Genomic DNA, 17,646 nt, shown 5'->3' on the forward strand with positions numbered 1-17,646 from the left:
TAGTGACCCTAACTTAGAAATGTTGATCACAGTGTAGAAGTGCTACCTGTCTCTACCTTGTTTTTGCAAGTATCCTCCCAAATCACAGATATGCTGTAATTGTATTTCTACAAAGATACAATGATTTTATCAGTTCTGTGTATAAATACACCCATGTGACCCCATTAACTCCATTTCTGTTTTTTAACCAATCGCAATGGATGTTGAATCGTCCTGAAATTTTCAGCTGATTCAGTGGTTTGGGATGCTGTTATTTGTAGACTTGTTCCTTTCCAAGACAACATTTCTGCAACGTTTGACATACAGTTCTGCAGAAGCTGATATTTTTATAATGATACTCCTTATTCAGAAAATGTACCTTGCAGTTTTCACGTGTGTTTCACACTATGATTTACTTCAGAAAGTCTTTTGTGGTACATTCCTTTTGCCACAGCAACTTCTACATTATTGAAGTGACTCTTATTGGCTGGCAATGAAATACAAAATGCTCCATTTTTCTTTAAATATATCAGTCTTGTTTGACCTTATTCTTCAATGTAAACATGGCAACCAAAGCATTTGCAGTACATTAGAGCCAAAGATTAATGTGATATGAGAGATTGGATCAATAAATAAATGAAAACACATGGAGAAGTAAACCTGTCATATTAAGCAGATATAACAATGCATTTTCCTTATTAAACGTTAACAGTACAAATTTATGCACTACTAAATCTTTATTTCTTTTTGCATTAGTAAGTATCTGCAAAAAGTACCCAGTCTACAAAAACTTCCCCATTTAGATAAATGAGTCTTAACACATTTACTTGTATACAACAATAGTGGGCATTCAATGGCCGAAAGGTAAATTAATGTGTCAGATATTTCCCAGTGACTTTCAAATTGCATTGCACCTTATTGATCAACTACATCCAAATTAAAACAAAAGCTTTCAAATCTGAATGGAATAGGTAGTTTGCATTCCAAATTTGTTTTTTTCCCCAAAGACAGTAGCCATGTATTTGTGAATTTGTCAGTCTTATGTTGGTCTGGCAATTCTGTATTTGATTATTACTTTGAACATTACCCAATGCCGGGGATTATTTGAGACATCTTCAGAAGTTCTTTGGATATTAGGCATTAATACAGATAAGAACCAGTCTTCAAGAAAGAAATCTTTTCTAATGTAAATTGTGAATAGTAATCAAGTTTTGAAACTAAAAGGATAGTTTTGTAAAGCAGTACTGTTTACAGTGACAGGCTGCTGCCCACTGCAGGAACCAGCACAGGAGATATGGTTTGTAAACTGACGCGACAATGAGTTGTTCTTGTGTGCATCCACCAAATATAAGACAATGTGTGGTAACTGGCTTATGTCAAACCAGGCATCAGCCCCTTCGGCTAAGTTACTTTACAGCATTGCGTCTGAGGTCAAGGATTCTTCCTGACCAAACCTATTTTGTAACTTAGCACATCAAACACAATCATAGACATTTTTGCTCTGTCTATCAATATCTGGACGTGTGCACACAGAGAGTCAGCTTTCACACCAGGATTGTCTGTCCTCAGAAGCTTTAAGACTAACCACATGAACTAATTTGTCCCAGTAAAAGTATTTGCACACTCAGAAATACCTTGTCAGTTGTAGTGCACTGCCATTATTAATTTATGTTTCAGTGGACCAATTTGTTGGCAGTAAAATATTGAAATAAACAATGTGATAGTAGCGACTGAAATTGTAATAATTCACCTACAGTTACCTTTGTTCTTAAAAGTATAAAAACTTTATGTACATAGAATTTGGAGAGATTCTGCTCAGTGTAGAATGTCTGCTTGTCATGATGAATAAAGATCTTTTACAAACAAGAGAAGCTTCTTGTTTACTGTTGGACGTTATGAGAGTAAGCAAAGATCTTTTACATCTATCAACTTAAGTCCGCAGTGGTTAGACATAATTACAATGCACAGCACTAAGAAACTTGAAAGTTAAACTTGTGATGGATACACGTTTTTGACATGCTTTTTATCGTTATAATATCAATAATTTGAATATATGATAGAAAACTTCTCAAGGCAAAAATTTGAAGTTTTGCAACCAACCATTGGGAAATAACAGAACAATAGATACACCTGTTTTGATTTTGACAGGGAAGGTGAAAGCAAGAAGGCATTGTGTGAGGGAGTGCATTGGACAGGATTATGGAGTTTCTCCTACAGATAGCTTTACGTGATAGAGTTGTGAAAATGTTTACAGAGTATTGGAGTGGAGATGACAACCTTTGGTACAAAAATTGCCTGTATTTCCTTCACACTTCGTGTGGCAAAGGTTGTTTAAATGTATAATTTGGTAGACTAAAAGAACAATCCTGAACTGCTTTTCCTTCATTCCAAATGAAGGCTATTTTAGTGGCTTTGAAATCTCAAGAATTTATTCTAGAGATTGAACAGTGACACATTAGCTCTACCAGTCCATGGAAGTGTAAGAAGAGCTGGTTTTTAGCACTACTTAGGACTCCTGTCACAAAAGTTCATCAGCTCCCAGAGTAAGAACATGAAAAACACACACTGATTTGGTGCTGTAAAGAGGAGGGCCAATACTAAAATTGAATTTGGACTTGTATCATCAATTTGATGATAAATAGAACTTAACATTATAATATGTAGGAAAGGGAGTGAGAATTAAAAACTATACTTTGAATGGGGATTTCTGTGGAGATGTTTAATAGAAGGATTTAACATCAAAACAAAAAAAAATCAAGGTTATCCTATACAACACACACAAAATGCTGGAGGAACTCAGCAGGCCAAGCAGCATCTATGAGTAACTAGTCAATATTTTGGGCCGAGATCCTTTATCAGGACTGGAAAGAAAGAGAAGTCGGAGGGACTTTTCCTCTATGATACCTTGTGAGATCTCTCCTCATTCTCCTGCACTCCAGTGAACAAAGTCCTGACCAATTTAGCCTTTCCCTGTAACACACAACTTGAGTGAGGGCTCTTTGGAGTGAGCTCAATGTGGAAGAGGATGAAAGGTGACTTGATAGAGTTGTACAAGATGAATGCCTGTAGGCTTCTTCCCCCCACAGGATGGTTGACACTAGGACTAAAGATTATAGGTTTAGGTTAAAGAGTGAAATCTGAATGGCAACACCAGTGAATCTGCAGATGCTGGAAATAAATAAAAAACACAAAATGCTGGCAGAACTCAGCAGGCCAGACAGCATCTATGGGAGGAAGTAATAACGACGTTTGGGACCAAAACTCTTCATCAGGAGGATTTTGGCCCGAAACGTCGTCACTACCTCCTCCCATAGATGCTGTCTGGCCTGCTGAGTTCTGCCAGCGTTTTGTGTTTTTTATTAAATCTGAATGGGGATCTTTTTCACTCAGAGGATGGTGGGAATGAGGAACGAGCTGCCAGCGGAAGGGGTCGATGGGGGTTAAGTCGTGACATTTAAGAGAATTTTGGATGAGTACATGAATGAAAGGGGCCTGGAGGGATTTGGTCTGGGTCCAGGTCAATGGGACTAGGCAGAAAACCAGCTCAGCACAGACTAGATGAACCAAAGGTTATCCTATATATGTTAAACTCAGTCCAAAGCAAATGCAAGGATGTGCTCATTATAAGTGATTTAAAACAAAATATGACATGTTATAATTATTAAGGTTTTACTGTGTCTTTGAATTTTTATTAAAGTGCTGACTTCTTTAGAATGTTTTTCTTCAGTTTTCAATTTATCCACAGCATTTGTCATAATTTCTGAAGTATTTTGCCAAACTTGTTTAACTCCAAAGTTCACTTTCTCAAGCACAGGCTTGAGGGACATTTCTTTGCTGTTATTGTTACTGTAGGTGCCAAAAATCTGAATTTAAAACTGCAAATACAGAAACATTCAGCAGCTGAGTCTAGGTAAAATCTGCAGATGCTGGAAATCCAAGCAACACACACAAAATGCTGGAGGGACTCAGCAGGCCGGGCAGCATCAATGAAAAAGCACAGTCAACGTTTTGAGCCAAGACCCTTCATCAGAAAAATAGATGAGGAGTCAGCATTAGAAAGTGTGGGGAGGGGAGGAAGAAGCACAAGGTGAAAGGTGAAACCAGTGGGGGGGGGGAGGAGGGAGGGGTGAAGTAAAGAGCTGGGAGGTTGATTGGTGAAGGAGATACAGGGCTGGAGAAGGGGGAATCTGATAGGAGAGGACAGAAGGTCATGGAAAAAGAGAAGGGGGAGGAGCACCAGAGGGTGGATGGACAAGTAAAGAAATAGGAATGGGGAATGGTGAAGGAGAAGAGGGGTGGATTACCGGAAGTTAGAGAAATCAGTGCTCATGCCATCAGTTTGGAGGCTACCCAGAAGGAATTCTCCAACCTGAGTGTGGCCTCATTGCAGCAGTAGAGGAAGCCATGGACTGACTTGTTGGAATGGGAAGTGAAGTTAAAATGGTTGCCACTGGGAGATGCTGTTTTTTCTGGCGGACAGAGTGTAGGTGCTCGGTGAAGTGGCCTCCTAATACATGTTATGTAGAAGGCCACACGGATAGCACATGATACAGTATGTAACTCAGATGAAGTGTTGCTTCACCTGGAGGGACTGTTTTGGGCCCTGAATGGTAGTGAGGGAGGAGGTGTAGGGGGCAGGTGTAGCACTTGTTCCACTCGCAAGGGTAAGTACCAGGAGGGAGATTAGTGGGGAGGAACAAATGGACAAGGGTTTCACATATCTTCCATTTTGTGAACATCTGCCCTCACCCCATCCTCCTGCCACCCTATTAGGAATAGGGTTCCTCACTTACTACCCCACCAGCCTCCACATCCAGCAGATAATTCTCCACAACTTCTGCCATCTACAACAGAATCCCGCCACCAAGCACAACTTCCTCTCCCCCTGTCCAACAACTGTCTGATTTCCACAGGGATCACTCCCGACAAGACTCCCTTGTCCATTCATCCCTCCCCACTGATCTCCCTTCTGGATAGTGTTATATTTGCTTCAACCACTTCTTCTGGCAGCTCATTCTATATACTCTCCACTCTAGGTGTGAAAAGTGTGTTCCTCGGGTCCCTTTCAAGTCTTTGCTATCTTCCGTAAATCTATGCCTCTTAGTTTTGGACTCCTTTACCTTGGAAAAAACTGATACAATCCACGTTATCTCTGCCTCTCATCATTTTAAACATTTCAAAAGGGTCATCTCTCATTCTCCTATGTTCCGAGGAATAAACACTGACCCTCCTTAAACTCAGTCTCTCGTCCTGTAAATACTCTTGTGAATCTTTTCTGCCCTCTTTCCAGTTTGACTATCTCGTTCCTATAGCAGGATGACTCAAACAGTGTTCAATACTCCAAATGCAGCTTCATCGATGAGTTATGCAACTGCACCATAATGTTCCCTTACTCAAAGCTATGACTGATGCACGTTTTTCCACCATGCTGTTTATCTGTAATATTTTTTTGAGGTACAATGCAGAGTAGATCCTTGCAGTCCTTTGAGTTGTGCTGCCCAACAACTCTAGTCTAATCACAGGGCAACTTACAGTGACCAGTTAACCTACCAGTACGTCATTGGACTATAGGAGGAAACCAGAGTACCCAGCGGAAACACGTGGTCACAGGGAGAACGTACAAAATCCTTATAGACAGCAGCAGGAATTGAACCTGGGTTGCTGGTACTGTAGAGCATTGCTCTAACCACTGTGCTACAGAATATAGGTTCCTGTGTTCCATCACACTCCTGTCATTCCTTATATGAATCTTATGGTAGTTTGACAGTCCAATTGGATTGTGGATGGCACAGAAACATGACGCCATGATCTAGTTCCTGGCAATCATCAGTAAAATGTACCAAAAAAGATGTTCTTAGCCAAATGGTCACCTTGCATTGGTAGAAAATGGTAAGGAAGTGCTGTACACAGGGCACTTGTAGTCGAAATCCAAAGCTCTCTGAAAGTGGCTGCGTAAGTTGATAGGTTGGTTAAGAAGGTTTATGTCAAGTTTGCATTTATTAACTGGGGCATTGAATTCGAAGGTCAGGAAGTTATGTGCAGCTTTATAAAATTATTGTAATGCTATATCTGGAGTCTCTGGGGCCCTAGATGAAATGCCTAATACTAGTGGGCAAGCACTTAAAGTGAAGGGGTGAAGTTCAAATGATATGTTTACACGGAGAGTGGTGATCTCTGGATTGCAGTGCCAGATGGAAGTTATGTGATGAAGCCATGTGAATGTGCAGAGAATGGAAGGATGTGGACATTACGTAGGCTGAAAGGATAAATAGGTGTCATTAGCTTAGCACAACGTTGTGTGTCAAAGGGCTGGCTCCTATGCTGTGTTGTACAATGTTCTATTAAAACAATATTTATGCCATTAAGGGATATTAATAACTCACATTTTGGGAAATGATGGTAGACAAGTCATGTTGCAAGTTTTAGCCTTTCCCAGGAAGCAAACTTTCATTTCAGTGTTTGGTGAATACTAAGTGTAAAATCAATGCTGTACTCCTTCCCGGAAGGTTTCCTGCTGATGCACCATCAGTGATATGAAATTCTTCGTGCCTGACCATGTTCATACGGCTGGCAGGTTGATGCAATTACAATACAGTGGATTCTGGTTAATTGGGATACATTGGGAGCAGTATATTTTGGCCCAATTAATCAGCTGGCCAAATTAGCTGGTTTCTTGGAAATAGTTAAGATTAACTATCTTTTAACTGAGTAACGAATTATGCATTTAAATGATATGCAGAACAAATTAGAACACTACCAATATTTCCATGGTACTACGAGGGGTGATTGACAATAGAAAACCTTGCACATTTATTTTTCAACATAGTCCCCTCCTACATTTACACACTTAGTCCAGTGGCTCTTGAGCACACGGAACTTGGACCGACAGAAAGTGTCCACAGATAGGTGATTGATAAATTTGTGGCCTAAGGTAGAAGGAGATGAATTATACAGCTCTTGTTACATGCACATGCAGTTCAACTCTATGAGTGGTTATGCAGAAAGTTTGTATTTAATAACTCATCATCTTCTACCTTAGGCCACAAATTTATCAGTCACCCCGATGAGTTCCCGATCATTCCCAATCTCAATTGTAGCAGAAGCAGAAGTGGAAGAACAAATTTGTTTTGAGTACTTGATTCACTGTTTAGAGATACAGTTCAATTACAACTTTTCACACGGCATTTCAGAAAGTATGTCATAACTGTGGCGACCCATTTCCTGGCACATCTGAACCGACTCACAATTAGATAGCCTACGGGGGTTTGCGAGCACAGAGCTTTGGAGCCTCTGCGTCATGGGGGGCAGGTTGAGGGAGGCTTAAAAGTGAGGCTGAAGATTTCGAATAAAGTTTTTTCCTTCGACTGCAGTTACCGACTCCGTGTCGTAATTTTAGCGCTGCGTGTAGCACACCGCTACATAACAATTATTTTCAAGGCACCTGGGCCGTATCTCCAAAAGTATCTGAAGGCACAGATGTTTCAGAGCCATGTGACAGTGGAAATACTTAGACATGCCCCACTTACCTGTGCGAGATATTACAACACCCCCTCCCTTTGGCTGAACCAGCTAGCTTTTCCTTTTTACTTTTGGCTGTTACTTTACTTTTGATAAAGTTTACTACTGAGTTTTATTAGAAGAAATAAAAATAGAGCTATTGATTCCAGCATTAGATAACTCAAAATAATTAATTGGATTTAAAAGCGGATTAACGTACAATCAATCCTAGTAATATTGTGTGTAAGATTTAGTAAGTGGATTGTTGAGGTGTCTAATGGCATTGATGTCCTTTGCAGTCTGATGGAGCAGCGGTATTCATCGCCATCTTCAGCTTGTTGCTGCTGCTGGGGCTTGTTCTGCTCTGGTGGTTCTGGCCTCTCTGTTGCAAAGTGGTAAGTGTGTGTGAATGAATACAATACCAGACACCTCGCACTCAGTACTACTCAAATACTTCCTGTTGCCAGTGTTTAACTGTTCTAAGCATGTCAATTAAGCTTTTAGTCCTCATCAGTGCTGTTTTTGTGCAACAGCTACAAATGGTTTCCAGCTGGAACTTCAATCTATAAACTAGCACTTTTGTACCAGCTATCTATCTTTAAACTTGAAATTTTATTTTTAGCTCTATCAGTTAGCATGAACTAAAATATTTCTAAATGGATTAAATGCCATTCTTCGGTTATTAAGATCAATATTTTGCAAATTTTATAGATATACATTACACAAATATATTATAACTAAATAATTATGGCTTAGAAACTGCTTATCCAAGATCAGGAGATCTTTGGCACACTTTATCTAACTTTAAAAGAAACATTAAGTGAATGTTTCCAATTTCAGGCTATGGTTTGTGAACTATTTGAAATGTCTACTGAAACTTCACTAATAAAGCTTGGCTTTAATATTCTTATTATCCTGATAGAAACCATTTCATTTGCAACTTTTAGTAGTTTACCTGAAAAGGAAGAACATGCAAGGTTTCAGTGAAAGCAGGGCAGTACGTCTAACCAGTGTAATTAAGAATTGTATTCTTATTTTTAAAGTATAGGAGAAGCAGGGATAGACTGTTTGAGGCCTCATGCTTGCTCAATGATTCAAAAACATTGTTAATCCATACATCAATGCCGCATTGGTGCAATATAATTTAACACAATATAATCCAGACAGAAGGTATTTATAAACATAGGTGGATGTGACATCATCATAGCCCTGCTTAAGTAGCACAAGTAGAGCACCACCTCAAACTTCCCACCCACTCTTCCTCTGCTCTCACTTAAGCGTTATCAGCCAGCTGAGCTTCAAACAAAACCACAGTGAAATAATGTTATCTTTGTTCCTGAGGGACTGCCAGAGTGACAGACAAAGTACTAAACTTTGCTATCAAAAAGCATATGGTTGTCCATCTAAACAGAGTCTGCAAATTGTTTTCAAATTTCAGCCTTGCCTGAATATAGCCGAATACAATATGTGCAGCTATATTGTACTGTATAGCTAAATCTCTTCCCTAGTGTATTACCAGAAGCATCTCTGTTGCTGTTTCTTATCAGATGGCACATCTTGAAGCTGGTGTAAATTCTAGGTAAATCTCTATAGATAAATGGCCAAATCAAGCTCAGAATTATGTTTGTGTTCACACTTGATTGATGAGATTAAAAGCATTTAGCAAAATCTACTGAAGTGCAATAAAATGTCTTTTACAACTGCATATTTTCAGTTGCACTTTCAGCAGCTGGGTAGAGAAGCAGTTTCCTACAATAATTATTTCTGAGATTCACAGCTTTTGTTTTCTTAATCTGTACACCAATACTACTCACAACTCCATCCAGAGAAGAAGATATATTCTGAAAGAGCTTTTGATCATAACTTCTTGTTTATCAAAGTTTGCTTTGAGGTCTGAAGAGCTCCATTTCAGTATTTCATTCTGGTGATGTCAACACTTCCTGTCACTAATGAGAGCAGGAAGGATAAAGCACTACTGCGAGTTCATGTAAATGTTGTATTTAGTTTTATTTATGTCTGTGTTGCTGCTATGGAGAGCAAACATCTATTTGGTGGGGTTCAGACTTTTGAGGTAGACAGGCATGATCTTAGAAAGAGAATGTATATTCTATATCCTTGAAGAGAAAATATACTAATTTCTAGACAAGTACTGATAAAAGGCCTCGGCCCAAAATGTTGATTGTTCATTTACCTCAAGAGATTATGCTTGACTTGTTGAGTTCCTCCAGCATTCTAATGGGTTTCTTATCTTACTCTGGTCTGTGGAATGCCTGTTCAAAGTCATCGTCACTCAATGCCTTCCACTCACCAGAAAATGGACATGACAGCACATTCTAAGTTTCTTATTTCTTGACTCTGAGATGTGTTCGGACCATGCACTGTTCCATTGTTAAAATCAGTTATGCTTACCATAATATCATCACAATTTCTGCCTCTGCTGTAGCTCACTTGCTTCTTCATGAGCTTTAGACTTGATTATTTGAATACACTCTGAGCTGGCAAGCATTGCACTAACCGTTTGAGGTTATACCATACTTTGGCGTAAAGAGAGGAGTTAGAGCAGCTAGCACAACAACTTGAGTTTCAACAGGGACACGATGAAATATATGATTGGGGCTTTAGGAATGTTAGGGTTAAGCGCTCCTCACTGTAGATACATGGCCCCTCTGTCAAGAGAGTTAGGAACACCAAGTTTCTGGGAGTGCACATATTGGACGATCTTACCTAGTCCATTAACACCACCTCTTTGGTCAAGAAAGCACAGCAACATCTCCACTTCCTGTGGAGGCGGAGGTGAGTATGACCGCTCCCTCCCCCACAACCCCCTACCCTCTCCACCATTTTAACCAATTTTTACAAGAGCAGCATCAATAGTTTTCCTGACCGGCTGCAGCTCTATCTAGTATGGGAAATGTAAAGCATCCGACCACAAGCCCCTCCAAAAGATCATGATAACTGCTGAGAGGATCATTGGGATCTCTCTTCCACCCATCAGAGATATTTATCAGGAGTGTTGCATTGTCAACGATCCCTCCCATCTGTCCAACAAATTCCTTGACCCCTTATCATCAGTTAGGAGCTGCACTAGCACTAGGACAAGAACTGTTATAATGGAAAACAGCATCTTCCCCCAGCTGTCAGACAACTGAATTCCCTGCCACCACCTATGTCTCATCACGTATGAAGCATCAATAGCGCCATACTGTCCACTTATTAACTAGTGTCGTATATGCACCTTATTCTTTGTTAATTTATTTGTGGTAATATACTTCAGGTGTTTAGTGTAGGTGTTATGTGCGTGAGTTATATGTGCTGGGTTGTGTAGCTCAGTCCTGATGAATGTTGTTTCATTTGGCAGTATACGAGTGTATGGTTGAACGACAATAAACTGAACTTGACCACAAAGTCGAAACCTGCTTTCAGATCTAGATTGGCTTCTGGCTGTCATTCCTTTTGTTTTGCAAGTTCCTCAGTGACCTGGAGCTTTCCCATTTCTAATATTTTTTAGCTCCATAATTCTTCAAGTGATCAGCACAGTTCCAATTTTGGCAACCTCATCATCTCCACCTTTTAGAATTGGCAGCCATGCGTACTTTGATTCTAGAAGACACTCCTTAAAGCCTACATCTTTAATCAAGGATTTGATTATCTATGCTACATCACTTTAATCATCTCAGTCAAAACATAGTCATGTGAGATTTAGCATGTTAGAGGTTCAGTCATAATATTTTGATTTGTTTCACCATGGTGCTTTTTGGAGATGGACGATAGAATAAAAATACTAATTTTGAGAGGAAGTGACAATGTTTGAGCAGAGGAATCTTTAGGAAAGCTATTTGTCTTTTACATATTTGGTAAAGTTTAAATCTGTTTCATTAATGAACTGTGTGTTTGGGGTTTGCATCTGTCGTATGAGATAATGGTTATTACTTATGACTGGCATTTATTTTTGTTAAAGATCAGTTATAGAAATTGAGTATTTCAAGATAAAACTTTATATTATTGCTGTTATGCAAATCATATTTTTAATGATTTGGTTGCAGGTCATAAAAGATCCTCCTCCGCTTCCTCCTCCTCCAAAAGAGGTATGTAAATGTTTGGACATGTGAAAGTTGGGTTAATGAAAAATAGTGGAGATAGCGAAAGAGTAAAATTAATTTACTACTTTATTATCAAAACATTGAGTAGGTCTCGCAGGTTAAGTCACAGAATACAAAAGATGGAAGAAGACATTGAGCTATCAGAATTTTTTAAGAATTGTATTTATTTGTTTCACAGGGAGGTATTTGATGATAAATTGTGTTTATACCAATGGTTAAGAATAAAATAATTCTGATCTGGACCATACAATTCATATTCATTGGTAATATTTTACGCTGGTCACAGGTGAAAACTTTGCCACTTACTGCATCCTCTTCAAGTTTACCTTTCAACTTCTGTGGAATTAGTTGGGATGTGCAGTCTAGCATTCCACTCTTTGCCAATACTCAAAAGTAACCCCTTTCAGTGATATTTTTCAATCATTACAAGCTTAATACAGAGCGGTAAGATCATTTGTGTAAATATTTATGCGTGCAGTTATTTGATGCGAACAGAATCATTACTTGCTATATCAATCTATTTAATACAGGAAATTATTCCTGATCCAGAGCGAAAGAAGAAGTGGCCAACTGTTGATGCGTCATACTATGGTGGTAGAGGTGTTGGTGGAATAAAAAGAATGGAGGTAGTTTACAAATTTATTACATATTGCTGTTTACTTACATTGAAAACATATCTTGCATACAGTGATTTGAAATTCCTGGAAGGGCCTTGGACTGTAACAAGATCAGATGAACTGAAATATAAACTCTTGTCAGGATTTATTTTATTATGGGTTTCATTTTTTTAGGTACTTCCTACACGTGGTAATTGAATGATAGAAGTTGAATCTAAACCTCATAATTTTAACCTATGTAAATAAATTAAATGAGGCAAACAGGTAGTCCTCGAGTTACAAATGTCCGACTTACAAACAACTCGTACTTACGAACCAAGGAAGGAGAACGCCGTCCGCCATTTTGTCAGATTACGACGCCTTCCGCCATTTTAAGTCATTGACGTTGTAACTTTGTATTTAGCTTAAAATTTTCTTAGCAAGATTCACCCTGACCCGACCCCCCCAGCCTTTTCCGGCCGGCTGGTGGATCAGTGAGATCAGCTCTGGGCTTGAGAACGGAGGTTCCCAAGTTCAATCCAGTGACAGACCGCTCCCGAACGCGACAGGTTGATGTCGAGCTCGCAACTCGATCTCGTAAAAAAAAACCACTGCCACCTCCTGTTTAAATTCCCACGCGGAATATTGAGGAGGATCAGATACTGGTATGGGAAGTCGCTTTCATTCATACAGACCCAGCACAGTCCCCACATGTCCCATTTAACTGGTCTCAGTGCGGTGGACTTTAGGACCCGAGGATTTCAGTGCGGTGGTCCTTGGGAGCCAGCGGAGGTTGGGATCCGCCGCCCCCAGTGTTTCTGTTCCGTTGATGGGAAGCGATCGCAATTGAAATAAAATGGAAATAATAAAGCGTGTAACGTTCTCCTTCGGGTGTAACAAAACGCCGAATTTAACGTCCGGATAAACCACAGCCAATGCAAACCAGATCGCAGTAAGATTAACCATTTACTGTTCACTCTTCACATTAACATATGGTGAAAACTGTTGATAAAACAATACAAGATTGATACAGTATTTGTTCCTTCCTTAATATCACATTTCAAGTGTAAATACTTGCAAAGGTGACTATAACTACATTACACTAAGGTGCAGTATACAGAGAGAGTTTACCTGCTCCATTGACTACTTTAAATACACTTCCATGCAAACTATCCGCGACTCTTTAACTAACGAAAGCATAAACATTATCTACCGTCGTTACTTCTAACAGGATCGGCATTAACATCTTAGTTCAATATATCGATTATCTATTAACTTACAGCGTTGCTCTCACTGTGATTTCTCATGCCTGCAAAACTGCTTCTGCTCAGGTGAGCCTCGTGGAAAGCCCCCACCCTCGCGCTAATTTCAAACCGGTGTTTTCCCACAAGACGCGGCGAAACCGGATGTGACGTCATCGCATGCCGATATATTTTACATGCAATGAATACACTTTAAACACTTCTAATTCTAACTAGAAAATACTATTGAATGAATTACTAAGCGAAAATATTATAAACTAAATAACTGTCGTAAAGACAGCACAAAGCGTTTGAAAGGAGGTGAAATGTCATTGGTTATTGGAGAAACATTAGGCTACATTCGGTCAACGATTGGAACAATTTTAAAGGATAATGGATAAAGTGAGAATAATGGAGCATGTGGAAGGCCCTGCCCTGACGAAAGCTACAACTACTGTATTATTAAGCAACACAGTGATTTAATTATTGGAATACATACATTTCTTAAGTGTTTTATTTGCATAGAAAAGTAAAATATATATTATATACTAAGACAAACATTTGACTAACTGATGCTAAATAATACCGGATGTTCTTCTTTCGACTTACACACAAATCCGACTTAAAGACAAACTCAGGAATGGAACTCGTTCGTAACCCGGTGACTGCCTGTAGTACATTTTAAAAACAGTGAAGTCTGTATGAATGAAAGTGACTTCCCATACCAGTATTTGCAAATAAACCAGCACCCTGTAAAGGTTGAATAGCTAACTCTTGATTAATGAATCTAGTGCTGTTGCTGTGGTGGGGGATTGGGGCTAAATCTGGTTGGAGGAGCAATACTTTATATTCCCTCTGGGTAGCCTCCAACCTGATGGTATGAACATCCATTTCTCAATCATCCAATGATTGCCCCCCTTACCATTCCCCTATTTCCATTTTTCTCTCTCAACCTATCTCCTTAGCTGCTCATCACCTTCCTCTTGTCTTCCTCCCCCTTCCCTTTCTTGCATGGTTTTCTGTCCTCTCCTAACAGATTCCTGGTGTCACCTGTTATGATCCCAGCCCCCTCCTTTGTGAGAATCGCAAGAGCACCCATTGAAAGGGGGGGGGGTCAGTAGACCCAGTAGGAGAGAGAGAGAGAGACGTGCCAAATTGCAGGTCCCACCAGGGATACAGATTAAAGACAACAGTGACTATTGTCTCATGGAGACCACGTGAAAAGCCCTTGGGCAAGGTGGGCTGGTTGAGAGAGAGATTGCATCATCCCAACCTGATTGACACCTGCGACCCCGTGAGGAAGTATAAAGGAGAGTCTCAGGGGGACAGCCCCTCAGACGCACCAAGAAGACACGAGAGAGTGATCCCGCAGCAGCGGGAAGCCATTCTGAAGGAAGCCATGTGCGTTAGATTCCGGGATTGGAATCTGTGGCTGGAATCACAGAAAACCGCTTTTAACTAACATCGGGGAGAGGAAACCAACGCTCCCCCGATTTCACGGAAGATTCATCGAGACTCGGCAAGTTCTTTCTCTTCTCCCCCAATCTCTCTCTCTCGGTTGCCCCACAGAAAACCCAGCGATTTTCAAAGGGCTGAGGCCTGCAGACTTTGAGGGACTTTTATATTTCCAACGGACAATCTATTAACCCCTAGACACCAGCAGAGCTCACTTCTTAATGATGATTATTACTATACCCGCGCTTTAGATTGAGTGTTGACGATGTGCACTATCTGAATGTTTGTATTAACCCTACTATTGTGTCCCTTTATCAATAAAAACGTTTGAAAATAGTGACATCAGACTTCAACGGACCTCTTTATCTTTGCTGGTAGGTTCTCCAGTTACGGGATTCGTAACACACCTATCACCACCTGGCACTTTTCCACCCGTCCCTTCACCTTGCTCTGACATCTCATGTTTTTCTCCAGTTCCGATGAAGGGTCTTGGCCTGAAACATCAACTGTACTCTTTTCCATCGATGCTGCCTGGCCTGCTGAGTTCCTCTGGCATTCTGTGTGTATTGCTTTGTCATTCGTATGACTATCCTGTCGATTTCTTGGGCTGGTCTCTCAGGTCAGTCTGTAGCTGATCACACTGCACTTCCCAATCCCAGTCATGCTTATCTACACGGAGCCGTGCCCCACTCCTGGTGGGTGAGCGCATAAATGGCCTCGTAAGTTATGAGCTCAGCAAGCAGCAGAGCCACATTATGCATAAAAAGTCCCTAAAGTCCTTATGAGCAAGAGGATAAGACAATAAGGCATGAGAGAATAGGACCAATCAAGTGTGACAGTGGAAAAGTGTGTATGGAACCGGGGGAGTAGCGGAGTTACTTAGTGAATACTTCGCTTCAGTATTCACTGAAAAGGACCTTGGTGATTGGAGGGATGACTTACAGCGGACTGAACAGCTTGAGCATATAGACATTAAGAAAAAGGATGTGCTGGAGCTTTTGGAAAACATCAAGTTGGATAAATCACCAGGATCGAATGAGATATGTCCCAGGTGAGGGAGGAGATTGCTGAGCCTCTGGCGATGATCTTTACATCATCAATGGGGACATGAGAGGTTTTGGAGGATTGGAGGGTTGCAGATGTTGTTCCTTTATTCAAGAAAGGGAGTAGAGATAGCCCAGGAAATTATAGACCAGTGAGTCTTACTTCAGTGGTTGGTAAGTTGATGGAAAAAATCCTGACAGGAAGTATTTATGAACATTTGGAGAGGCATAATATGATTAGGAATAGTCAGCATGGTTTTGTCAAAGGCCTAATGAGCCTGACTGAATTTTTTGAGGATGTGACTGCTGTGTGCATACATCTACTGATGCTTCTGGACACGTCATCAGTGATGTTCCTGGAATCATCGGGTGTTTCAGGTCTTTCAACATCATACACCCTTCTCCTGGTGACCCAGCCAGGGCTGATCAGACCCCAGCTTGTGTCCAGATGGCTAGCTACACATGACTCCATGGCTCCCCTCTCTTGAGCCACAGCCACCTTGAGGCCCTCTCTGCCGCATCGGTGGTACTGCGGATGGCTCTCCTCTTCCTCTCTCCCTCTCTCCCTCACTGTCCAAATTGCTGAAGGCTCTGGCTAAGGAACGGGCTGTGAATTCCCTACAACCAACTTCCACTGGGAGACACCTCGCTCTCCATCCAGCCTGCTTGCAGTTGCTGACCAGTCCTGCGTACTTCGATAGCTTCCTTTCGAAGGCCTCTTCCAAGCGATCTTCCCATGGGACCGTCAGCTCCAGCATCACCACCTACTTGGTAGACTCAGACACAAGGACAATGTCTGGTCACCGGCTGGTGGCTGCGATATGGTTGGGGAATTTCAGCTGCCGTTCGAAGTCCACCAACAGCTGCCGGTCCCTTTCAAAGGTCAAGATACCTGCAGATGTTCTTTTGGCGGGTACTGGCTGCTCCCCAGCTCTGACAAAGGCAATGGTCTGCTTGGAGGGTCGGGACCGTTTCACCCAATCCACTCCTACACTGATGGCTTCGGCGATGGTCTTCGGGACCTGATCATGCCTCCATCGGTACCGTCCCTCACCCAGTGCCCTTGTGCAGCCACTGAGGATGTGCTCCAGGGATCCTCGCTTGGAACACAGTGGGCACGCTGATGACTCTGCTTTGCCCCATGTGTGCAGGTTTGATGGGCTTGGAAGCACATCGTACACTGACGAAACACATTGTTGTAGATAGAGCAGTATATTAGTGTATATGGATTTCAGCGAGGCATTTGATAAAGTACTCCATGCAAGGCTTATTGAGAAAGTGAGGAGGCATGGAATCCAAGGAGACCTTGCTTTGTGGATCCAGAACTGGCTTGCCCACAGAAGGCAAAGAGTGGTTTTAGACAGGTCATATTCTGCATGGAGGTCGGTGACCAGCAGTGTGCTTCAGAGATCTGTTCTGGGACCGTTACTGTTCGTGATTTTGAGAAATGACCCAAATGAGGAAGTGGTAGGATGTGTTAGTAATTTTGCTGATGACACAAAGGTTGGGGGTGTTCTGGATAGTGTGGAGGGCTGTCAGAGGTTACAGCGGATCACTGATAGGATGCAAAACTGGGCTGAGAAGTGGCAGATGGAGTTCAACCTAAATAAGTGTGAGGTGGTTCATTTTGGTAGGCCAAATTTGATGGCAGAATACTGTATTAAGGTAAGACTCTTGGCAGTGTGGAAGATCAGAGGGATGTTGGGGTCCGAGGCCATAGGACACTTAAAGCTAC

At 41.1% G+C, this 17,646-nt stretch overlaps 1 protein-coding gene across 1 annotated transcript in view; it reads left to right on the forward strand.

The window, feature by feature from the left end:
- Positions 1 to 17,646, forward strand: part of antxr2a (ANTXR cell adhesion molecule 2a) — a 221,851-nt gene that overhangs the window by 119,785 nt on the left and 84,420 nt on the right. Inside the window, 3 exon segments of the mRNA XM_059988717.1 lie at positions 7,776 to 7,871; positions 11,520 to 11,561; positions 12,107 to 12,202. Coding sequence (XP_059844700.1) covers positions 7,776 to 7,871; positions 11,520 to 11,561; positions 12,107 to 12,202 — 234 coding nt within the window.

The sequence above is a fragment of the Hypanus sabinus genome, chromosome 14 (genome assembly GCF_030144855.1).
Source record: "Hypanus sabinus isolate sHypSab1 chromosome 14, sHypSab1.hap1, whole genome shotgun sequence".
NCBI classification, from domain to species: domain Eukaryota; kingdom Metazoa; phylum Chordata; class Chondrichthyes; order Myliobatiformes; family Dasyatidae; genus Hypanus; species Hypanus sabinus.